At 42.7% G+C, this 24,915-nt stretch overlaps 3 protein-coding genes across 3 annotated transcripts; 1 reads left to right on the top strand and 2 right to left on the bottom strand.

The window, feature by feature from the left end:
* Positions 1-620: 620 nt before the first annotated feature.
* On the bottom strand, positions 621-3,125 carry LOC102721813. Its single transcript, XM_040521534.1, has 3 exons — positions 2,676-3,125; positions 2,255-2,532; positions 621-935 (listed from the first exon to the last, which is right to left on the bottom strand). The coding sequence occupies exons 1-3, from the start codon at positions 2,974-2,976 to the stop codon at positions 879-881; spliced, it is 636 nt and encodes a 211-aa protein (XP_040377468.1). The 5' UTR covers positions 2,977-3,125; the 3' UTR covers positions 621-878.
* A 4,921-nt stretch (positions 3,126-8,046) lies between these two features.
* Positions 8,047-12,284, top strand: LOC102721525. Its single transcript, XM_006649238.3, has 8 exons — positions 8,047-8,274; positions 8,401-8,422; positions 10,057-10,113; positions 10,218-10,299; positions 11,049-11,144; positions 11,250-11,374; positions 11,469-11,487; positions 11,576-12,284. The coding sequence occupies exons 1-8, from the start codon at positions 8,172-8,174 to the stop codon at positions 11,843-11,845; spliced, it is 774 nt and encodes a 257-aa protein (XP_006649301.1). The 5' UTR covers positions 8,047-8,171; the 3' UTR covers positions 11,846-12,284.
* A 612-nt stretch (positions 12,285-12,896) lies between these two features.
* Positions 12,897-18,155, bottom strand: LOC102718348 (homeobox protein knotted-1-like 3). Its single transcript, XM_040521839.1, has 6 exons — positions 17,486-18,155; positions 17,132-17,252; positions 14,333-14,523; positions 13,726-13,857; positions 13,319-13,452; positions 12,897-13,198 (listed from the first exon to the last, which is right to left on the bottom strand). Exons 1-6 carry the CDS (start codon positions 17,852-17,854, stop codon positions 13,195-13,197), a joined length of 951 nt encoding a protein of 316 aa, XP_040377773.1. The 5' UTR covers positions 17,855-18,155; the 3' UTR covers positions 12,897-13,194.
* Positions 18,156-24,915: the final 6,760 nt, after the last annotated feature.

Genomic DNA, 24,915 nt, shown 5'->3' with positions numbered 1-24,915 from the left:
GAAAGTTGTATGTTATAATTTAAATATTACACATCGCTAATATAATATATTCTAGACATAAATATTTTTTTTAAAAAATACGATTGGTCAAAGTTAACAAATAAATGGTAACTAGTCACAATTATTTGAAACTAAAGGGAGTAGAAATCATTTGAAGATTGATAGTCGTTCTTCTTAAACAGATCCATACTTAGGGGATGATTAAACAACATATTTATAAATAAAAATAATTTGTAAATAAATTTTTTATATACTATTCTTAGCAAGCTAAAAACTAAAGCTAAAAACTAAAGGTAAAAAATAAACTTCAGTAAAAAACAAAAAAATCAATTTCAAATTTAAGGTTAGAAATTTAAAATTTGTCTTATAAGAATAAGACAAAGCGATAATATATGGGGTTGTTAAGTACTTTCTCCATGCGTTAATGTATGACTTTTTTTTTTGAGGGAGTAACAGATAAGATTCTGTCACCCGGGACCCATATCAACCTGATACTGATAGCCTGACGATTCGAACAGATCCAATCATGTGCATCGTCACATGACAAAATCCACCCCATCTGTATCACAACTCACAAGGATACGCCAACAAAAGAAATGGCAAAAGACGAGAAGCATGCATCTGCCGAACGGCTCATCCCATTTTTTGCATTGACTGCAGGAGGCCGAAGCACAAATGTTTCGTATTTACATCTTCTTTACACTATTTTCACTTTTGAGTCACAGTGAGCGATCGTAGTGTACACTGTACACAGCTACTCGAACCAAAATTTTGAGACCGGAGGAGCGAACCCTGCAGGCCATTGCCTGCTCGTCTGAAACTGAAGATATTGGCGTTCATTCTTCAGTTTGTGCCCGGCTGCGACGACCAGGCGAGTGTCATACGGCGAACTGCTGCTTCAGGGACTTGGGCGTTTGTCCTCCCTTCAGCCTTACCTGAATAACCCAGCAAGAATTTCATTAGCAGGATGAACTGTTACAAACTGTTAATCACCATTTAAACTGCAGTTCTTCTGCGCGTAAAGAATCGTCAGAGACTGCAACAGTTGGGGATTTGTGTCCACTTATGTGACAATCTGAAATTTGACAGTGTCCCGGAGATTCGCTGGCCATGAAGATCGGGCCAGAGGAAGTGCTCGGCGACAGTGATAGGCTAAAACAATTGCAGTTGCTATGTCAATTGAGCGCATTGTACACGGATGGCTGCATTTTCCAGATATTTCTAGAGACCTGTCCCGATCATATACTCTTAGGCCGTGACGTACAACGCATGGAAAATATGCTCAGCTCATTATATTAGACTATTCTTCATGCGTTTTCCCCGCAAATTCAAAGGGGTTTGGAGTGATTTGACTCTTTTTTTATATCTAGTGGGAAAAAAACGATCTGTCAGGGAAACGGTTTTTAGCACACGGGTATAGACAACCCATCTGCTTGCATGTCATCTAAATACTTGCATGTCATCTAAATAGTCATCAAAAAATATAAAAAAGTTGACAAGATAAATTAATATGAGTTATATCTCTCCACAAACATGCTAGTTTAAATTTAACTTCTACAAGTTGTAGCAAAAAAATAAAACTGAAACTAACTATATACATATTCATAATTGTTTTTGTTATTTTTGCTACAGCTTGATAATTGTTTTTGTTATTTTTGCTACAGCTTGTAGAAGATAAATTTAAACTTGCATGTTGGTGGAGTGATATAACTCATATTAAACTATCTTGTTAAATTTTTTCATATTTTTTATGACTATTTAGATGGCATGCAAGCAACGGGTGTATATACACTCGTGTGTAAAAAACTGCTTCCCGAACTGGTACTATCACTCTTATCAAGTATTATGTATATCAAATTGCTACTTGTAATTAACGGCCGTGCCAAAGCAACAGTTACCAGTCAAACCGTGGGAACAATACAGGTATAATTAGCTATCTGAATTTTAGGTGAGAGTTAGAAAGTTTGATCAGGCCACTTTGTGCGTAATGAATCGGGAATCTCCAAAGCGGAAATTTCTTTGCACAGTTGCACGCAGGCACAAAAGCAGATTCCGTGGATGTCGGCTATGTCGACGCGTTACCTAGACGACATTTCGTTTCCCTGTTTCGCCGAAAGCGGATTCCATGTATGCCTCGAGTTGTTCTTCAGAATCTCTCGAGGCACACGGATTGGAAAGACTAAAGCTTGCATCTTTTGATATGTGTCCACCTCACAATTGATACGAGCAATTAAAGGAGAAGCGAATCACTTACAGCTTCGACGTCGATTCTGTAGACGAGCAGGCGCCGGCGCTCGCGGCAGCTGGCGCGGTAGGCCATGGCGATGTGGGCGGCGGCGAGCGCGAACGACATGAGGAACATGGCCTCCACGGCGACGAGCTGCCCCTTGCCCTGCAGCCCCAGGCCGGCGGCGTCGTGCGCCGGGCCGAACACCACGGCGGCCTTGGCGAGGACGTAGCAGACGGAGCCGACGCTGCACGCCACGGCCACCCACAGGTAGGCCGCGCCACCGCCGCACGCCGTGTACGCGCCTGCATCGGAGCACCCAGTGGTCGTCAGCCAAAACCACCGTGAGGCGAATGAACACAAAAGGGAAAAAAAAAAGACAATATTTTGCACGGGGATCGCATCGCACATACGGTGACACCGATCGCGCGCGTGGTGGGTCACTTACAGAGGATGAGGAGGGAGCGGGCGGCGGAGACGGCGGGCAGGTCGACGAGCGATGAGCCGAAGTGGAAGGCCCTGGCCTGGTCGAGGAGCGAGGCGGGGTGGATCGCCGCGCGGTGGAAGTTGGAGAGCAGCGCGGGCGGGAGGAGCAGGTCGAGGACGACGACGAGCAGCGGCGGCGCGCAGACGAGCAGCAGCGACGCGAGCATGGACACGAGGAAGAACACCGTCTTCGCCCACCGCCACGGCCGCGCCCACAGCCGCTCGTTGTGCACCAGCGGGAGCTGCAGCTTCGTCTTCTCCATCACCACAATCGATTCGTGCAGTGGCTTGCTTAGCGGTTTCGGTAGGGCGGAATTGAGGGAGAGGCGGAGTGGATTCGGTCGGAGGCGAGGTTTTAAGCTGAGGCGATGGATGGATGGATCGAGGAGAGACGGCAACGGGGAAGTTTTGGTGGCGGGCGCCGCGGGGTCAGAGATGAATACCACGATGACGACGACGGTTCGGAAATGGGAAGAAGATTTGACCGGGCAGCGGGGCCCACGCTGGCCTGGTACCCGACCCCACCAGCAGCGCCAGGTGGGCCCAGCGGCTGCCCTGCACCGCCACGGCAGCGCTGCGTCAGCGTCTGCGTGGGCTTCGCTGAGAACCTTCCGTCCGCCCGCTCACGAAACACGATTTTGCAAGGGTTTTTTCGTCGCGGTTTTCACAACGGAATTGTGGCGGTTGCAACCGTACATGCATGTACACGTAGGTAAATTCAGCAAAAAAAAAATGAAATGTGTGCATGGGAATTGCCGGGGGACACTTGTGCCGTGCACGAACGATGTTGGCTCGCTTTCAGGGCTAGCTAACGAATTGGAGTGATCTTCTAGAAGTGGCATGAGTTGTTCGTTTGCTTAATATTCATTGAACCAATGATAACAACGTACTACTTCTAGAACCCGACATCCTAGTTGTCAGCGGCAATACCCGTCAATCCACCTGTCTCTCGCTTGCAGCATTTATCAGGCACCACCGATCACGACGACGAAACGAAAAGTTGGAGGAAAAAACTACAGGCAACAGTAACACGGCTTTTAAAAAAAAAAACCGTGCTTTTGGCCAGGAACACATGGATGCCATGTGACAGAAAACGCGATCGGGGAGTTCAACGTCCACGGAGCCCAGCTCCCAGGTTGAAAACCACATGGCTGCTCCTCCACTCCCACATGCCGTGATTTCCGCTGTCTCTCGCGGCGCGATACCCATGTGGAGATCATGCCGCGGCGCGCATGCGGTTAACCGTTAACGGCCGCCCCCTCGTGACCGCCAGCACCAGTTTCTGATAGTACTTTCATCTAAAAAATCATTTTAAATGCAGTAGTCTGATACTCCATCCTAGTTTTCAACTGACGCCTTGATTTTTTATTATTTATGTTTGATCCTTTATATTTAATTTTTTCCTAAATATACAATTATAAATCATACTTAAAATTATTTTAATAATAAATCAAATCATAATAAAATAATTAATAATTACATAAATTTTTGAATAAGATAAAATGTCAAACATAGATAAAAAGTCAATAGTGTCAATTAAAAAAATGTATGGAGTATATAATTTTGTCCCAATTTATTATAATATGGATGTGTTCTTTTGGCCCATATTTTCTTTTTGGATTTTTTCTCGGTTTTTACGCGCGCATTTCAAACTACCAGATGATACATTTTCTAAAGTTTATATAGAAAAGTTTACCGTTTTACATTTTTAAAATAGATTTTTAATTTTATAGTAGTTAATTTTGTTATTTATAACAATAAATAACTAACATCAAATCAAATAATCATTTATCTTTTACCGTTAATCTCCAAAAGGACATAACCCAAGTAGTGTCTTATTAGAATATATAAAGTGAATTGTCTGTCTTTTTTTATTAACTTTGTCTTTTAGGTGTAACTGCCTACGCAACTTAACAATATTCTTTCATATTAACTAATGTTTCATTGTTATATGTGAATTATAATTTAGAATTTTAGAACGGAGAGACTATATAGTACAAGTCCGGATGGCTTAAACAATATGGGTCCTCCATGGCGAGCCGCCCTGCAGGCAGCGCAGATCGTGGATTATTAAGAGACCGGCCGCGCGTTCCACACATTTTTTAGGAGGATTCTCACGGGTTTTGAGTGCTGGGACCTGGAGGCTTGTCGGGTTGAGCTGATCAGCTGACCAGATCAAAGAACTTGAGCAGCCAGCGGAGCTCGCCAGGTAGCATCAGAGGCTCTGAGCACAGCCACCTGTGTCTGAAATTGTTTGGCCCGGGAGCATCTCGCTTTTCATGTCGAATTAGCCGTGGGTTTGTGTGTATGTTGCGTGTGGTTTCGGGATAATGGATTTGGCGATCAGTTGACGACTGAACATTTTAACAGAATCCTGATGACGGAATCACCAGCTTGTTGTTGCTTGTTTGACAAAATACCAAGAAGTTTCTGATGGTGATCTGATCCCGTTTCTTGCTTGACAAACCCTGGAGAAGCTTCCGCTGATGATCACACACCGGAGTTTTCTTTTTATTCCCTTCTTCATTTTCTCCTTCAACGTTGGTTTGAGTTTGACTGGAGGGTTGTTTAGGACCTTCAGTGATAATTGGAACCTACCCACTACAGCAATGCTGGTCTCTCCTTCACCCATTACTTTTCCTCTGGTCAAAATGCTGGACTCGTATGCAAAATAGGTTCACATGCAAGAGCTAGAGCTTCTAGGCTGAGTTAATTGCAACGCTCGCTGCTAATTGTGCAACATGCCGTAGTTTGTGAGTTCCTCAAATCTTCGAGAACGGCACAACAGCAAACAGGTGCCATCTGGTATACGGATCCGATGGCCATGCTGTCCAACATTAAATGATCCAAATCTGAGCTCAGCGTCTGCTAGCTGTTGCAAATTCGGTAGAGCTGGCTAGCTCATCATGGATCCTCCAATGATGCACTCAGTGTGTGTATGTGTTTTTTTCTTTTAAAAAAAGAAATTACAGGATAGGCTAGATAAATGCTCATAAAAAAAAATCAAAAGAGGGTTTTTATTTTTTATAGGGTAGTGCAGATATTTGCTTTGTGTTAGTCCAAATGGAGGGTGATTAGAGGATAAGACAATCCCACGTCACCCCCCACCTAGAATTCTAATACGAGTGCGCCCTGTGTCACATCTTTATCTCCTTGCCTTTTGACTTCTGATCTCCTCACGGGCGGCTCCACTACGCACTGGCGCTGCAAAATCGCAAGGATGAGTTAACCAGAAGCCTGTTTGATGTGTAAAGCAGAGGTTTTTATTTAACTATAGATTGTGATTGAGATTAATCCGAATCTAAGTTCTTATCCATGATCTTCTTTTTTTTTTCTCGACAGGAACTCTGTTGCTTGCCTACCCCCAACCAATTCTCACGTGTGAGCTAGCTAGCTTACACGGTACCGAACTGAATTAACGGCCAGCAGATAGCTGGCTTGTTCGTGCCCACTGCAAAACTGCTTAATTAACACCTGATCCCGTCGAGCCATAGATGGCAGCAATATATCAATTTATGCATTCTGCAAGATACGATCATATGCATTATTGGAGTAAGAATGGGGGATCAGCGATGGAAAACAGTAGCAACAACTCCAAATTATTGTGCTGCGACCAATGACTTCTCACGGCTTTGATGGGGTGATTGATTGGGGTTTTTTATGAAAAAAAGTCAAACGATATATTTATAAACAAAAAATAATTTATAAATTATACATATATATTCTTAGTAATTTAAAAGTCAATTATAAAAAGTAAAGTGAAAAATCTTAAAATTAAATTAAAGATTAAAGATTTAAATTAAGTGGGAGTGAATAAACACGAAGGTGGGAGTAAAGACGACGGAGCTGGCGAGTGAGGCGTTTCAGGGTGAGGTCACAAGCATGCCGATGCCGCCATGGCCGGCCATACGATTTACTCGCGTGAGCTCAGCTCGATCATACGACAGCGACCATGGCCGCCATGCCCGTATTTTCCTCCCGTTTCCTCCTTGTTTAGCACGCTCTGTCCGTATATCTCCGAGTACACGTCGTTGAGTCCTCGTTACCTCCTCGCTGCATCTACCGGTCGATCCACTTTGTACGGTCGAGATCGAAAGGCCACTTTGCATCGGAAAAGTTCCCCCAACTCGTCACGTGGGCCATCCTTTGCTGGGCCGGCTGACTGGATCTTTTCGCCTTGCGGGCCTATGAGGGGCATGAGGCCTAGCTAAATCCTTTCTGGGCCGGATCGCTACAAATGGTACAGATCGTGTGTTGGGTCCGGTGGACGAGCTGAGACGGCCTCGACGAGTTCTCTGCGGCGGCGTGGTAGGCAACAGGTTCAATTACCACGGTCAGCTACTCAGCTCTGTCTAGTCGTCTTTTCGTGTAGCAAGGCTGATTACTAGCGAGAGCGATTCAACACCCGTAGGCCGTAGATTTGCGTGCGTTTCAGGCTCGTTGCTTCTGATTGGCCTGACCGCCTGAAGTAAAAATAAATAAATAAATAAAACCCTAACCAGACATGCTTGAGATCAGTGGGACTAGGAGGTAGAAGAAGCGTTGGGTCGTGTTTGTTTCGAGATTAACGATGATGAAAGACGAAATATTATTTGATCAATTGGTAACTATTTAATCACGTAGACGATAGAATTGCCTATTACAAAGTTAAAAATCTATTTAAAAGACAGGAGGATACATTTCAACATAAACTCCTTTTTAAAAATACATAATTTATATCATTCGGTAGTTCTGCATGTAAAAACTGAGAAAATGGAAGAAAAGTCCGTTAGGTAAAGCAGTTGATTGCCCATCGACGAACTGTACCATCTAGCCCAATAGACTATGAGGCCCAGTACCAGATTTATTTTTTCCTTTCTCATTTTCCATCGCCGAGGTCTCTCGTCGTGTCGCGTTGATTTTTCAGTTTTCGATCATCCGGTCGCTCAAAAAATGCGTCCGCTTAATTCTCGCCGATCGCGGCGGAGGTCGTCGTGGCGTCCATCACCGCGGGCGCGAACTCGGTCATCTCCAGAACACTGAAAAAAGAGAAACGCTATGATCTAGATTTTTAGCTGTAAATTTAAAATTGATTTTAAGTTTTGTTTCACTGAAGTGTATTTTTCAGCATAGACTTTTAAACTGCTAAAATGCATATATAATAATTTTATCAATAAATCATTTTATATTTATAAATATATTATTTGATTTTTTTAAACAATTTAAAAAACTTATGAGAAAAGGTGGAGAGAACTTTGGAGTGGACGACTCCGCCTCGTTGACCGGCCATCACGACGAGGCTGCGGAAACCGCACCCAATCCGACGGCCACAACCCCACCCAGAAAACACCGTCGTTTTCATCCTCCCTCTTTTCCCATCCCAATCCATCTCGCTCCTCCTCGGTTTGGTGCTAGTGCGATCCCCGCCGATCCGCTCGCGAGTTGAGGCAAGGGAGAGGGAGGGGGGCGGGGCGGAGCGATGGCGTCGTCGCAGGCGAACCTCGACAAGATGCAGCTCCGGCAGAGCTACCGCAACCTCTGGCACACCGACCTCATGAGCACCATCCAGGCCGACTTCCCATGTATACCCCTACTCTGCTACTACCGCCAACGCTTTCCTTTCCTTTTTCTGTTTTGTTTTTGTTTTTGGTTTGCCATGGCGAGATTTTCGTTCTGATGGGTTCTCTGTGTGGTGGTTGTTGATGCAGATTGCTGCCTCGCGCTCTGGTGGTAAGCGATCCTCGTCGGTCTCCGGGGCTCCATGTTTTTGCTCCCCTTGTTATCTGGCGTCCATTCACGTCGTAGATCTGGGTGATTTTGTCTTGTTGCTTCTGAAATAAACTAGGGTTTAAGGGAATTTTAAGTCTGATAAGGATGCATACCAATGCATGGTTCTGCATTGAGGTGTTGAATCACTCGCAGCTGTAGAGATTGCCTAAATTCTTACAAGTAGGCAAGTTTATTATGGGCTTGTTTGCATTCTTAATTCAGGTCGGATTTTAGGTGTGAGAAATAGATTGTGAAACGGAGGGACGGGATGCACCTTATGTCAAACCAGTTGCCTTTAGTTTTTTTATTTATATTCAAATGAAACTGAAAGTACTGCAGAATTTAGGTTGGCCTTGGAAGTTAGATCCAGGATAATACATTGTGTGTTTCATGAAGTATATTTTGTTCAAATACCCCAATTAGTCAAATATAGAGCTCCATTAGCTTCAAGCATAAGCAGTGTCAGACTGTCAGTTACAGCCACCACACAGGTTCTTTGATTTTCCTGAGGTATCACGATCCCATCCACCCGATTTCCCTAGTTACCTCCTTGATTAGAATTGGGCCTGATCGCTTCAGCTAGCTGCAGCAGCCAGCTAACCAGAAGTTACAGCGGTTGCAGTCAGCCAGCTGAAAGCTTTCTCCCCCAGCAGCTGATTAGTGTGATGGAGCCACAGCCGAGTGGCTACATGGTGCTGCTGCAGCCTAAAAAGCCACAGCAATAAGTACCGAACAGGTTCATTACTCCCTCGGTTCTATCCCCTCTTTTCAAAATATAACGTGTATTTTGTTTCGTTAGAACAAGGTTTTTACTAACAAGTTATGCATTAGAATATAATTTTTGTGACACAAAATTAATGTTACTAGATCCATATTCAAAAGTACTTAAAGTTATGATTGTACATTATATTTTGAAGCAATACATCTTATGATAACCAGCATGATCTTTTAAAGAATGGAGGGAGTATTTGTTTAGTGTCATGCATTTAGTATGATGCTATTATTAGATTTACCCTTGAAAATATTTTCATATGATGTTAATTTTGTAATTAACATATTATCAAAGAAATCAATGGTTAATGTATAAGGTTGGAGTCTGTACAAAGTCAATATGCCTTGTATTTTAGAATGGGGAGAGTACTTTCCTTTGCAGCTGTAAGACTAGCATTTTGTTTGTCAATCACCAATTCACCATGACCAGATCACCAGACGGAATATTCAATAAGACCCTATCAGTGTGCTGGGTCCAGAAAGCTCATGCAAATAGCTGCACACCCTAAAAAGAAAGAACTCAGTTTCCCTATATCCATGTGGTGGCGTTGTTTGCACACTCCATATGAATTGCAGCAAAATGCATTGAGAGCATTTGAACATATATGGTAGTCATGTCCTGTCCCAGTTGTTCTATTTCTTGTCAAATTCCTGCATGCAAGCTCGTTGTTTAGTATGCTATCATCCATAACAATCCATAGCCACTGCATTTATATGGAATTCTTATTTCATTATCTGTATAGTGATATTATGTGTTGTACAAAATAGAAATGGAAATTTTTTATCCAGTTATTGATCTTTTGCATTCACCCCTTTCTCTTCAGTGGACCATGTGTGTCCTACATGCTTCGCAAAAGGGCTCTCTATAATGACATGTCAAGGTATAGTCTATTCTATTTGCTTCTACTTGCTATGGTTAGACACAGACATTTCATTAGCTGGTTAACCCCCCTAAATCCTTCGCCTCGCACCTCTTGTGTTGTAGATATGTCTGCTGTGCTGGGTACATGCCATGCAGTGGGAGATGTGGTGAAAGCCGATGCCCAGAATTCTGTCTTGCAACTGAGGTACAGGATCCACAATCCATTTCCTCGTATTTGTGTGTTTGTTCGGGTTAATTTTACTGTACCTACTAGCTGATAAACTTTCGATTAGGCTGCATTTTGTATTCAGTTCTTGTGTGGCTATGATAGTTGATTGTTCCTTCTATACAATATTCGATTACCTGTATTTTGTACCATCTTTTTGGACTTTACATCCTCCCTCTGTCCAACAATATAAGCATTTCTAGTTTTCTGTTTAGTATAGATTAAGGTTGAGGGGTAAAAAACTTTAGTGCCACCCATTTAATGAGAAATGATTGGGGGTGGAAGGGTAGTTGGAGTAAGATGGAAAGAAATTTGAATATACGGTGATTGATGGAACAAGTAGTCATGTAGGATTGCTTATGTTCTTGGACAAAATTCAAATGCTTATACTATTGGACAGAGGGAGTATTTGCTAGGCTCAAAAGCATGACTTTTATGGAACCTCTGATAGTCTGAAAGACAATGCAGCATGACTATGTACTTTTATCTGGTTGCCGTTTAGTTTGAAAGAGCACAAACCAAGGACTCTACGGAAGGATTATTTGTCTATATTTAATTGTTATTATCTTGTTTGCTTAGTTGTATATTATGAGAATAGGATTGAGGATCATGCACTGTTAGTGTTGAATGCTGTAAAGTTCTGTTTCTTGAGGGTAAACCTCCTATACTGTCATTGTATATTTATCTTTAATTTTTGGGTTCGTCTGAACTAACACTTTATTTTTCAGGTGTTTCTGTGCTTTGGTAATTCAGTTGCTTCAACCCGCTTCTTGCTGCAAGATGAATTCAACATACAGACAACTCAATGTGATAACTGCATCATTGTACTGGCCCTGTCCTCCTTTTCTTGGTTTTTTTACTAAATTTTCGGGTTCTCTTATGTTCCTTTTTATAATAATCTACTGAATATCACTTTTATTCTTCTGTAGGGCTTCATGTTCTGCCTTCAACAAATTGCTTGTATCTTCTCCATAGTTGCCGCTATTGTTGGTAGTGAGGAGCTTTCAGAGGCTTCCCAAATTCTTTCTTGCATGTCTGATATGGTCTACTGCTCGTAAGACGCTCATAACTCTGCTTTGTTCTCTTCTCCATAGTTAAAGCCCCCATGTTGATAATCTTGTGACCTATGCTTCCAATTTTTTTGGCAGAGTTTGCGCCTGTATGCAGGTAAATATTACACAATATCTTTGGTGACTACATGCTAACTCATCTTTAACCCTTTATATCCATCTTATTAACTGAAATGCATGTGCAGACCCAACACAAAATTGAAATGGACAAGAGAGATGGCAAGTTCGGCCCACGGCCCATGGCAGTGCCTCCAATGCAGCAAATGTCACGCATCGATCAGCCTATTCCACCTCCTGTTGGGTATGCGCCACAACAGCCAGCATACGGGCAGCCTTATGGTGGCTATCCTCCTGCCCAAGGTTACCCACCAGCAGGTTACCCCCAGGCCCAGGGTAGTGCTTACCCTCCACCTGGTTCCTACCCTCCACAAGGTGGAGGTTACTATGGCAAGTAAAGGAAGTGCAGAAATTGGAGAGATGCCGATGTATAATCGATCTCTGTGACTGGTCTGGGTGGTGGTAAACTGCGACAAATCTGGATTCCTCCGCGCCCGGGGGGGGGGGGGGGGGGGGGGGGGGTGGGGGTGTATACTGTGGACTATATTGGAGGATTCGCCATTAGAAATTATTATCAGCTCTCCATTGTTTGATCATTCTGTTTGAGTACGTTCTTCTCTGAATAAAGGATCGGCTGTGACGTATCAACTCAGAATTTGGAATTTTCGTCTCATTTGATCATTGATGTGATAGCATTGTCTGTGCAGACTATTGCTTTTCTACAACGAACAAACAAGAACTGGAGTTGAATGAGACTCGTATTATGTCTGAATAATACGTCTCTGACTGACCCTACTGCATCGGAGTTTATTTTTTCACCTGAACTTTTTACTTAAGGTCAGCATATGTTTGGTGCTGGCTTCACTTTTCATGAGAGATTCGATCTTATTATCTTGGTGTCTGCCAACTAATTGGACATGAATAGCTGGACGGCGGCCTCTGTGCTGTTTTTTGCTGCCAATTTTCAGGGAGCCAACGTGCATCGTCTTCCAAGATAGCGAGGTCTCAACGGAGTTGTCCGTGCTGGTTGAGACGTAGCTAGCCGTGCACTAGCTCCAGCATTTAATTGATTGGAATTGGAATATTTGATGATCAGCATAACTATTATCCGCAAGATGCTAAACCACATACTAATGAGGAAGATGGTGCAAAGCTGTTACTAACCACACACTGATGATCAGAAACTAATTAACACACATGAATATATGGTTGGTCTGGTGTCCCTGCTGGCTTTGCTGCAGCGCTCCAATATACGCCGGAAACTTTTGGGATTATCATGCGTGAGAGGCTAGTGCCAGCCTCAATTTGTCTTGTGGTGTTTGTTAGGCCTAATTGTCCAATTAATCACCAATAGTCCAACTCCAGTTTGGTATACCTGCTACTGCTTGAAACAAAGGCCCACACATATAGATAGAGATTCCGTTCCATCCATATATAAACGTAGTTGAATTAATGCATTTCCAATTGCGTGTTTTTTTTTTGCTTTTTTACTTAATTAACACACGGTTATAGAATGGTCAATGTATATGCACAGCAAATGAATTAGTCTTGGAGTTATGTATGCATGCAGGTACACCCACGACAAAAAGAAACTATACCAACATAGTCTTGGAGTTATGTATGTCATGAATTTGTCACCTCTGACTAATAACTAGATATACAATTTAAGATGATCTTATTACTTATGAGTCACAATGTCTTCCTTTGATTTGATTAGCGAGTACGTCAGGTATACATTTTTCTGCCCTCACCTGCATTACACATAGAGAAAAAGAAACTTTGTGTTACAATTCAGTTGTTAGCTAGCTAGTGAAACATCAAGATTATCGTATTACTGTGAACAAAATACTTAGATAACGGTTGTTTATTACCTTTTACGTTTTGATTTAAGGGTTGATGTCTGTGAGTTGTTGTGCCAGTTACGCTTTCTCTGATTGATGAACCAGTTGTTGATTTGCTTGAGCTGCAGGCCAGTCTCTTCAACAAGTTTTGCCTTATCATCCTCCTGTACCAAGAAAATATATACATGTCACTCAACCAACCATATTATATCCATACATCACGCATGCAACTCCTCATGCATATCTAATTACCTAACAAATAAATATTATTAATGCTTCTTGCTATATGTATTTATTTTAGAGCCATATATTAATTGTAAAGCTAGCACACAAGATTGATCAACAAGTTGCATTGGAGAACAGCTAAGAAGGGCGATCGACTAGTAGCTAGCTAGTTGCACTCTTGCAAGCATGCTTGATAGGTACAATGTACTCACCGTGGGGTATGGCCACTTGGAGTGTTGCTGCCACCATTGCTTCAGTATGGTGGTGGTGTCCCCAGGCAACTTTCCTGCCCTCCTCTTCCTCAATATTTCTTCTCTCACATCCTCAATCCTTGACTTGAAACCCTGTAACGAATTTAATAATTTATCAGTTCTGAGATAAGCTTGCAAAAGTATGTATCACACTGTAGATGCATAATTTAATTTGATTAGGGATAGAATGAAGAACAAGCTAAGCATGCATGCATCCAGACCTAGCTAGTCACTGTCAGTTATTGTCAGTCACATATATCTGAGGTGCAGTGCCGCATCCAACATGTCACCAATTAATACGATATGCAATACTGATTTAGTCCCAGTACTTTTCAGTCAAAGAACTCTATGGCATGCAGTACAAGGAACTTAAGAAGGAGATTAGATTGTTCATGCTAGTAATGAGCTCATTAAGATGAGTACTGTGTTTGCCCTAAATCTTAAACACACATGGATATAGATATGTTATGCATGCGTGAGTTGAAAGGATGAACGCATGCATGTGCATGCAAGGATGAACTAATAACGTAAGCAAGAATAAATTAACCATATGCATGCATGTGTATACCTGCTTGAGTTCAATCTTGAGCTCTTGCCTGACCCGCTCCATGAGAGAACGCTCCGAGTCGGTGGGCATGAGCGGGCCGAAGCCCATGAGGTCGTGCCCATCCGAGCCCATATCCATGGGCGCCTCCAGCATCTGCGAATCCTCCTCGTCCTCCGACATGGTCGCCCCTGTCCCTTCCTCCAAAGTTGCACCTGATCCATGATCCATCCATGCACGCATCCAGATAAGTGTAAATTAAGAAGAAAAGCTTGATATATTCATGTATATATATGCACTTCAAAACTTGAAGCACGTACGTATAATAACATGATAAGAAGAAGAAGAACTAGTTAATAGCTAGATTAATTATTTGTCAGTTTATGTGCAGAGATTGTGCTAGCTATATCGGCAACAGCTAGCAATTGCAAAGCTAGCTAGGGCAGTACGGAGGCATGCACGAGGGCTTTGTCGTCGTCGGCGATGGAGCTGAATGAACTGGAAGGTGAGGTGAGATCGAGCAGAGATAGACAGTTGTACCAGCCATGCGCATGGCCACTTGAAACAGCTTGATGAAAGCTACCCGGCCAATTGAAAAGACGTCCTGATTTGGAGTCTTGCAGATGCAGCTCGCCAGCTGCATTGCCTGAATGACAAACAGCTAGCTAGCTAGCTCGGTGGAACTAAGCTTCCATGTGTACTTTGAACTGCCTGGCTAGGTAGATAAGTTAGCATTATAGATCCAAATTAATCATCATACCGTCGTCTTTTCCTTTGAGGAACATAGTTTTGATTCACATAACTAAACAAACAAATATGTCCACCTAATTAAAGAATCACTACCAGAAAACTAGCTAGATTATTAGTTTACTGGCATGTGCGCAACTGTGTGTGTGTGTCAATTGAAGTACTTTGCATGCTTGCAAATATATCTATGTTATATTCACCATCCTTTTTCTTCAGATGCATTACATTACATCTAGTCATGTGACACACCATCCACTTTCCATGGTCGTGTCTGATATATGTAACGACTATATATAATGCATCACAGTTCAGCTGATGTCTCATAATAAGAGAGACGATCACGAAGTGCAGGGCTAGGCCATATCATATTGTCATGTGACACAACTTCCACTTTCCATGGTCGTGTGTGATATATGTTGTTCGACACCTGGATCATTTAGCTATTGTGGATTAGACGAGAGGCATGCACTTTCAACTCCAAGCCAGGATTGTCATGGAGTACGCTGCCTTACACCACCTAAGCTGTGTTCTTTAGTTAGGATAAAAGATTATTTAATTTTTCGATAGATATATAATGATGTAAATAATAAAATTAACTAATATAAAGTTAAAAATTATTTTAAAAATATGAGATGATCAATTTTTATATATGACTTTTTTATAGAAAATATACCATTTAGCAGTTAAATAGTGAACATGCAAAAATCTATAAATAATTTGTACTATTTCAGCGCAAACGAATGCAACCCTACTGGCTTAATTTTGGATATTCCCACATCGATTTCTGGCTACCAACAGGGCATGGCCGAAGAGCTAGCAGACACTCGGCCTGCGCCGGAGCTGGCAGATAAGCAAAAACATTTTCTAACTTCATTGCATGTTAATTTCATAGCAAAAATGGCTTGTGCGATTATTTTTATGCCAGATAATTGGTATAAATTAAAAATTTTAATATATAATTTTTTTAAGTTCAATTCATCCTGAACTTCCAATTGATATTTTGTGAGAAGAAGCGGACTAGCTAGTCACCCCTGCAATCTAGTTATGTTGGCTAACTAACGAGAAACACCTAGGGGTCTTCCGGCTAACTCCATGAGATGATGGACTAGCCGGCATGGGTTTGAAACCTTACTTCTACTTATTTAATTGATATTATATTAGATCCTTCCCTAATATTTAAGTTTTTTATGTTGGCTAACTGACCAAGGGTAGACTTTCCAAACTCATAAACAAATATAGTTCTTGCAAAAACATAAGATTTTTTGTAAATTAAACCTTTTCAAATTTCTACTATTTAATTCATCTATGTATGTTCTTCAGTAACTACCATAAACTCAGTTTTGTCCATCGCCCATCGTCACTTTAGAAAATATATATGCCTTTGTATCTGAAATGATTAAGTTTCACTAAATACTAGCATACCAAAAGATAGAGGCCTTAATTAGAAACAGACTCTGTTAGAAGAGAATAAAAGCGATTGGTGCTTGTTTTGAAGTTTAATCTGAAACGATTTTATGCTAATTAAAAACGGAGGTGAATTTGTTTGGTACTCAGCTAGCTCTTCTCCGTTCATGCCATGCATCTACTATTGGGCTTCTCGGCCTTACCGAGTACATGGGCTGACGTCTCTACATGGGCCTTCGTAATTCATTTCCGTGTCAATATTCCATTGATTCGAATATAAACAACATCAATAAATTAATGTCTCTGTTAGGTACGTGCCTTAGCGTTTGATCTTTTAACTAATCTCCTCTGATACACCTGTAGAAAACGAAGCCTTAGAAGGCAACGCATGCAAATCTGTTGAGATGGAGTCAAAAAGACCATCCGCGGAACAAGACGCTGCAACCAATATATTTTCGTGAAAAGGCGGAACTAATTAACTAAAGAAACAACTCCACCATGCATCCAATTAATCTAACTAACTAACGAGAAGCACAAGCAATTGAACAAAAATCGTAGCATACTATGGGGAAAAAAAACAGTAGAGAAAAGGGCGAGAAGTAGAGAGAAACGGATGAATCAATGCAGAGGAAAATATACAATTTAATTAATGCACGTCAATTAGTTGTTTACCAGTTAGGTCCTGCAAGGATTGCTCGATCTCGCGGCACGCCATGACGGCCTCCACGGCGTGCACCCGGACGTGCTGCTGCAGCTGCTCGCGGAACGAGCACAGCAGCATCATGTACTGTGCCTGCATCGATCAACCAAAGATGCACACATATACAGAGTTAATTAATTAGCTAGCTAGGAAATCATCATCATGCATATACTATCCCTGCATGTATGCATGCATGGAAGGATGGATTGAGATATGATTTAACCATGAGAAGTGAAGAAATTAACCATGCAGATCAATACACAAGTAATTAAATACATGCAGGTGAATGGAGGAACTGAATTGAAGTAGCTGGTGATGAAGCGTACGATGAAGGAGTCGAGCTCCTGCTTGTCGTGGGGGGAGAGGAAGGGGCGGTGGTGGGCGGCGTAGGAGTGGAGGAGGCCACTGGACTGCGCGAGCTGCGCGTCGATGAGCGGGAGGTGGTCGATGGGCGTCGCCACGCGCAGGCACCCGACGTGCGCCGCCACCAGCTGCTCGCACAGCGGGTGCACCGCGATCTCGCCCTTGAGCAGCTGCCGCTCCTCGGCCTCGGCCGCGGCCGCCGCCGCCGCAGCGGCCGCGGCGGCAGCCGCCGTCGCCGAGGACGACGAGCACTCGCCGCCGCCGCCGCCGGTGAAGCTGCCCACGCCCATCTCCATGCCTAAGCTCCCCCCTCCGTGATCACCTCCTTGCATACACGAAAACCGTATCTCGATCGAATCGATCGCGTGTTCTTGGCGGCCTAGCACCAAGAGCTCGTTGGCTCGGTTGGTGCGCGCGCGTGTGGCCGTGGCGTTGGGTACGTATGTATAGCCGCTAGCCAACCAAGAAGGCTAGCGAGCGAGAGCAAAACGAGCTCCAATGGCCAGCGAGAAAGGCCGAGAGGAAGAGGAGGGATTTTAATGAGGAGTTGGTTAGCAAGGACACAAAGGAGATGGTGAGGGGTCTTTTCGAGGGTTCCTAAGGTGGGAGGTAACCGGAAAAGAAAGGCGACCCAGCTGAGATCGTGGCAGCCAGGAACCTTCAAACTCCCTCCCTGCGACCTTGGTGAAACTGGAGCCAAGCTAGCTTGAAGAAGATGATGCTAAAGCATGGAGAAGAAGAATATTAATACAGCACGATGAGAGAGAAACCATGAGAGGATAGAGCTGGGGGAAAAGCTAGGTCTAGCTCAGGTTTGCAGTAAGCTAAGCTAATTAAGCTAGATAGATAGGACAGGTAGAAGAAGGTGGAGGAGTAGGGTGAGGTGGTCTCGGAATCTAATTAAGCACGTCCAAACCTAAAAGAAAGGTGCCTACCGAATTGCACCATGCAAATGTGCGAGCTCCAAAGGCGGTAGAATCGATCGTACGCATCGGAGCTTTCATCTTAGCTTTTGCATGGATCATTCTTTTCCTTTTGTCTTCAAAGATTTGTTTTAGCTCAAACAGCAGCAACAGTCGGTTTAACTGAAAGCTGATTATTTGACAAACGAGAATCGCATGCACGAATTGTATACTGCTGTTAACAATTCCTCATGTTTCGGTCAGCTATGGTTCAGAATTATACTAATTGTTGAATACAACGTACTGATGATGATGAGGAAGTGGCAATGATCACGCAGAGGTGCCAACAGGAGAGTCGATCGTCGTTCGATCTTCCTGTAATACTATAACCTAGATATACCTAATCCTGGCTTAGTTCGTTGTTCTCCTTGTAATTTGGTGCATGAATAATTAGGAGTTGGTTTCAAGAAAGGAAATACCTTTGGTGGTGTTTGGGAGTTTCGGTTGCCTCTACCAACTTTGCGGTTGGCGTCGGGAATGGGAGCCTTCTCTGCTTGCTAGGCTAGCTGCTCTGCTGCTGTTGGTCGTCGTCTCCATTATTGGCTTTCCACTGCTGCAGGCTGCAGGCGAATGCATGTCCGGATTGATGCTTAATTGTTAGTATTAGTACGTAATCAGCGTATTAGTATTGGGAGATCAACGCCGCTAATCGTACGCTTGGCAGTATAATAATGGTATTTGTTAGGCATGCTTTTGACAGCTGTTGTATATATATAATCGCCCATGGTTATGCCGGGCCCGTTTTCTGTAGCCTTGTCTTTGTCATATCTTAACAAACGGATAATGACATGCATGCTGCCTGCTGTTTAGGGTTACTGCAACTTTAATATATTCGCTATGTTTTTTCCCCTTTACTATACATGCATACTGATTAATTTAATTATTTTGTTTGGGCAAAATAAACATGAAGTGTAGTGCTACAACCATCATACGATTGCTGGTTAATGTCTTGGCAAATTAAGCGTCCAGCAACTCCCTCTTATTCGTCAGATCAACTATAGCTTAGGCTGCACTGCATCGTGCAATATATTGATGCTTTTATGAGATCATCAGTTAATTAATTAATCTGTGCCGTATATACAGCTCCCAGGTCAGCATTAACGTAGATCATGCTACCTAGCTTGTCCAACATGCATGTTTCAGGGGTAGATCATATGCCTTGTTCCAGCCATTAACTAGCTTCGTACTCTCCTATATATGGCGTATCAGCTACAGCTACAGGAGTGCATATGCAGTACAGGAGGACGAAATTAGAGGTGGATATCCAAGAGATGCTTCATGCTTGCATTGTCAGCAGTAGCAGCTGGTAGTTGTTATGGTTGTTGCCCGGGTAGCCTTGTGCTCTCTTGATTTGCCAACTGCTACCAGGATTAATTCCACGTTTGGTCTTAATTTGTACGCCTAGCTGTCGTGAATTCTCATCAGGTTTAACACTGAAAATAAAAATGACACCGTGCGCTTCCAATTTGAATTCGAAATGGAGCCATGAATAATTTCTCAAAATTTTTAACACATAGAAAAAAATTGGCACCGTGCACTCTATCCAGTAAAAAATATTTAACACAGAGAAAAAAATTGGTCAAAATTTTTAATTCTGACCATGAATAATTTCTCAAGTTCTTAGTCGAAAAAATATATGCAAATTTGCCAAAAAAAAGACCATAGAAAATAAATCTTTTTTGTTAAAATTTTAAAAGGTCACCTCAATCCTATCCTAAATTTTCTATAACCAAAGGAATTATTTTTCTTAGATAAAAAGGCTAGAAGGCCCAGCTTTTATAAAACTGTATCCAAGATAACTAGCTAGTACTGCCATAACATAGAAGTAGTCAATTTTTTTATTTCATCCGGTGAAAATATTTTCTTCCGAGGTTTAGTAATAAAATTATTTATTAAAAAATTTAAAAAATAAAAAAATTCGAAGTAGTCATTGGCCGCTCAGAGATATGGAAAACAAACCAGCGTTAAAAAGAATTTATTCGTAGGAAAAACTTTCATATATATACTCTTGCTGATTTAAAAGCCAATGTAGATTAACTTTAAAAGTAAGTTCAAAGATTTAAATTTTAGCTACAGTTCATAGCCAAAGTGTAAACGATGGAGGTGGTTAGCATGGTCGGGTGGGCAGACGGTGTAGCTAGCGGCGTTGCCGCCGGCTGATGATGATGCAGTCGATCGATTCAGTGGTCAGTCAAAGTCTGGGATTTGATCGGATTGTACGTGTACTTTTGGTCACAGCTTGACGATGGACGCCCACACGTTTTGCACAAGAGAGTAGTACTATATTAATGCTTGGCTAGGCCCAAAGCCTGTGATGGCCGGCCGTTCTAATTAACGAACCTCTCTCTCAAAGCTGGACCCAGTTTAGCCAGCTGCAATGCTCCATGCACCTCCCGTTTCTTTAGCTTGTATTGGTTGTTAATTACTCCTCTCTCTTTTTTTTTCCTTCTTTCTCCTTACCAATTCATGCACAAAACTGAACTTTTCATGAGAAGTGGACTAGAGGCTTTCGTGTGTTTAGAAGCAGAGGAAGAAGTGGTACTTAATTGTGTGCAGCAACACAACCACCTTCTCCACTTTAAGGTTATCTTTTGTCGACAGAAATGACAAATGAACAAAACACATGTGCCTTTCCAAGCAGCTTTCTAGCTACTAGATCATACATTTTCTGTAGTAAGAGAAACATGACTGATCGAGCAACAAAATCATCTTTCCTATTAAAAAAATGATCAGAGAACTCAAATTTCTTTAGCCAATTTTTTGCCAAATGAATTGATCTCGTTCAGAATTTGAGAGGTGCACGCAGAATCAAAGCGCGCAGATGCGGTGCAGCCCGGTCCCAGCCGACGTACTCTACAGAGCAGTAGTAGCAGCATACAGGGAAAAGGCACCGTCTTTGGGAAAGCTACAGGAAAGGTGTCCAGATTAGTACTGATCTCAATCCGTTTCAAAATACAATTACTTCTAAAATTTAAATTTTATACTAAATTTAAATAATTTTATATAATCTACAGTACTACGTGCCTTATCAAACTTTTCACGTTTAAAATTCATCGAGTTTTATCCTTACGTCTTCGTCCACTCCTCATTCATTAACAGATGACCTAGTCTTTTGTTTTCCTCTTAATATCGATTTCTACTAACAACCTATAAATGATTAAGTAATTTATGACGGGTTCTTGTTAGGGTTAAGTAATTTAGGACGGAGGCAGCAGTACTAGGAGGAACTGTACATAGCATAGTGCGTAGTATCGAGAAGAGATAGAGATGCAGAAGAAACGCGGTGGTGCAGGGTCCGTCCAGTGAGTCGCGCGATCCAGCCGAGGCGAGCGCGGGGGCGGGGCGAATCGGCAAGTACAAAATATTCCATTCCCGTCGGCTGGGGGCGACACGGTCCCCACGGTGGGAGAGGGGCCGCGCAGCCGCCGCGCCGGTGGTTGGGCGAGCTGCCCGCGTGACCCAGCAACCGGATTGGCTTCGCTCGCTGGTCCACCCGCGTGGGGGCAACGACGACACGGTTCCGGTCAGGGCGGGGGCTCGCTCTCGCTCTCGGCTCACGGCGGGGCGCGCGCGCGCGGTGGTGGTGGTGGTTCTACGAGACGGGATTACGCTGCAGGAAACCCAGCGCCACGCGCGGGCGCGGGGGGTTCGGAGTTCCGCGACAGCGACGCCGTGCCGACGGCCCACCCCCTTAGCTGTCGCGCGGGCTAACCTGTCTGTCGGTGCACTGCCCACGCGCTGCCGCGCCCCGCTTGCGAATTTGCACGAGCCAACCACGCATCGTCCCTTTCGGTTTTATATATAATTCCACTGCTAGTGTAAAAGTGTTTTATGAATATGTTGATAAATGTTTCAATATGTTAAAGCGCTGAAACATAATGGTACCATGATTGAAATATCTAGTCTTTACAGACGGAAGAAGATCGCTATTCAATGTTTCATCGGTAATAGAAAAAATATTTTATCACTGTATCAAAACACAATTGAATTTATAGACTGAAACATTCGGTTTTACTCTTTACTTGTTGAATCATTGATAAATTCGCAAATATCAAACACAAATATATGAAACAATTTGAAAAAAAGAAACAGTGCAACATTTCCCCACAATGTTTAATAGCACTAAATTATGAATAATTTCGAACATTTTTTTCTTAAAATTGCTAATGCGTGAATACATACGTGTGCATGCATACTGCTAGGGAGATAAACAGCGAGAGGGAGCGTGCGGAAGCCAGCCATGCTTCGCCCTTTTTTTTGCTTGCATCGGACGCCCAGTTACCAGCATTTCCGCAGCTCTTTTTCCCATCACACAGTACAAACGCCAGTAACACATACAGGAGTGATAATAGATCTAACCATTTTGTCTACAAAGTTTAAGGGTTAGGTTTAAAATGAATTAAAAATAAAATTATAATTTTAAAGAATTAAATAAAGTTGTGAAAGAACCCATAGGCCTTGACTTATTTCCACCCCTAAACACATACACGAACTAACACCACGACCCTATAACCACATACGAAGATTAGTATTTTGAGATTAATGAAGTCATCACTGATATCTTGTTATCTTTTTTTTCGGAGATCTTGCTATCAACTAATAAAAGAATAACTAACCGTAAGTACGATTTTCCTGTCAAATTTAGAATATGAATCCGGTCGGGTAGGTTTCATAGTAAGAAACTTAACACTGAGCCTCTGCGAATTGCATGTTTTTTTTCCAACGCAACGAGGACATCCATTCAGAGGATTATTGAGCAGAATTATTCAGGACTAGAGTAATATATTCTTGATACAGCTGACTATAATGTTTATTCTACGATGAGTACTGTATAGTTCTGCGACGTACACGCTGATAGCTACATCAAGCTTTTCCCTGTATTTTCCAGGCCGGGTCACTGTCGACGAGCAATCGAATCTTGTTGGAAAACGTTCGCGTCCACGTCGCTCCGTCGTACGAAATGCAATCCGGTGGGGGCCTCATCTCACCTCAATCTCATCTCCCTCATTGCAAAAATGTTCAGTCGATCGATCAATCTCCTCACAGGCCCCAACGCTTGATGCTTCTTGATAAGAGCTACTACGAGCTTCTCATTGCTCATCTGTCCATGGATTCCTGCTACAGATTTCTGCTTCGGGCCCAGACAGTTTGCTGCTTCTCTGTGGCTCATTTTGTTTGTTTCAGGTCTCGCAATCTCGTGGAATTTACCGGCTGTGCATTGCGATGCTTTGTGTATTGACAGGCTAATTCGACGGATTCCAACACTATACTTGCTTTAGCTAATAAAATCCTAAACCGATAATACTGTCCAACTGCTTTGTTCTACTGCTTACACTTGACTCGAGTCAGGCAACAAATGGCACAAACGGTGGCTGCAACAGATTAGTTAGTGTGTACGCTTCTACACACTCCAACAGAGGAATCAGAAAGGCAGCAAAAGAGAGAAACAATACACGAGGGAAAGAGGGTGTGAGGAAAAAAAAAAGAATAAAGCAGTAGACTTTGATTCCATGGCAAAATATTTGTGCAAGACAAAAGGAGCATTACAGGTTTCTTTTAATACAGTCTTCCAGAATTGGATAGTAGGACCTAAAACTTTACGGAAAGCAAAGTTTTTAAAGCGAAAGTTCGTGAGAAAAGAGAGAGAGAGAGAGAGAGAGAGAGAGCAGGGAAGAGACGGCCAGAGAGGGATGTGACAAGAAATATTTCTTGGTGTGCTGAAATTTCACCTCCATTTGGTAGAACAACTGTTTGATAGTGTAACCAAGGTTACTTCCAAGTTCATCAATCGTAGTTTTGGATATAAAAAACGACCCAATGACATTCATAGATCGATTTCTTTGCTTGCTTTGACAATTACACCATCCTGTGGACTCTCACAAAACCTGCAAACTTCACTGAAAAGATCGTTTGCTAGACAAAAAAAAAAGCATCCAGTACTGTACCAATATTTCGCAACAGTTAATCTGGCTTTGTTTCATCTGTATAAACTTGGCATCATCTGTATGGAAGTGTATGCTTGTTGGAGTAAAGGAGAGTATTTTGATTGGGGAGGAGAGGATCGAGCACCAAAAATGGTGGAGAAATAATAATTCGGTTGGTGAGAGAGGCGTCGGTTGGAGAGGGCGTAGAAGGGTCCCAATCGGTTGGTTGGTCCACCTACAGCCATTATCTACCCATTTTTCTTTCTCTAATCTCCTAATCTTCTCTTGTCTCTCTTGATCATCTTCTTGCCGGGCTTTCACGCTACTCTTCGACTCTTCTGGGCCTCAACTCGACGATGCCTTGTCCCATCGGCCCAGAGAAAGAACTGCAAGTGTTTCTCCTGAAACTGTCTCCCCGTTCATGGCGATTGCCTGCATCATTGCAGTTGCAGCCTCCTCCTGTGTTGTTTGTTGCTTGCGTCTTCATCGCATGGACATTTCTTTCTT

Source organism: Oryza brachyantha, chromosome 3 (genome assembly GCF_000231095.2).
Source record: "Oryza brachyantha chromosome 3, ObraRS2, whole genome shotgun sequence".
NCBI classification, from domain to species: Eukaryota; Viridiplantae; Streptophyta; class Magnoliopsida; order Poales; family Poaceae; genus Oryza; species Oryza brachyantha.
Note: the sequence above shows the minus strand (reverse complement) of the source record. Positions and strands in the feature narration are given on the sequence as shown.

What these genes read in the sequence shown, in the direction of transcription:
- LOC102721813 (XM_040521534.1), bottom strand. Translation starts at nt 2,976, where the DNA reads ATGGAGAAGACGAAGCTGCAGCTCCCGCTGGTGCACAACGAGCGGCTG. An exon ending in CCGCTCCCTCCTCATCCTCT is followed by an intron (nt 2,533 to 2,675) that starts GTAAGTGACCCA and finishes GCTCCGATGCAG; the next exon opens with GCGCGTACACGGCGTGCGGC. An exon ending in ACAGAATCGACGTCGAAGCT is followed by an intron (nt 936 to 2,254) that starts GTAAGTGATTCG and finishes TGGGTTATTCAG; the next exon opens with GTAAGGCTGAAGGGAGGACA.
- LOC102721525 (XM_006649238.3), top strand. Translation starts at nt 8,172, where the DNA reads ATGGCGTCGTCGCAGGCGAACCTCGACAAGATGCAGCTCCGGCAGAGC. An exon ending in CATCCAGGCCGACTTCCCAT is followed by an intron (nt 8,275 to 8,400) that starts GTATACCCCTAC and finishes TTGTTGATGCAG; the next exon opens with ATTGCTGCCTCGCGCTCTGG. An exon ending in CTCTATAATGACATGTCAAG is followed by an intron (nt 10,114 to 10,217) that starts GTATAGTCTATT and finishes CTTGTGTTGTAG; the next exon opens with ATATGTCTGCTGTGCTGGGT.
- LOC102718348 (XM_040521839.1), bottom strand. Translation starts at nt 17,854, where the DNA reads ATGCAAGGAGGTGATCACGGAGGGGGGAGCTTAGGCATGGAGATGGGC. An exon ending in AGGAGCTCGACTCCTTCATC is followed by an intron (nt 17,253 to 17,485) that starts GTACGCTTCATC and finishes TGATCGATGCAG; the next exon opens with GCACAGTACATGATGCTGCT. An exon ending in CCAAGTGGCCATACCCCACG is followed by an intron (nt 13,453 to 13,725) that starts GTGAGTACATTG and finishes TTCTTGGTACAG; the next exon opens with GAGGATGATAAGGCAAAACT.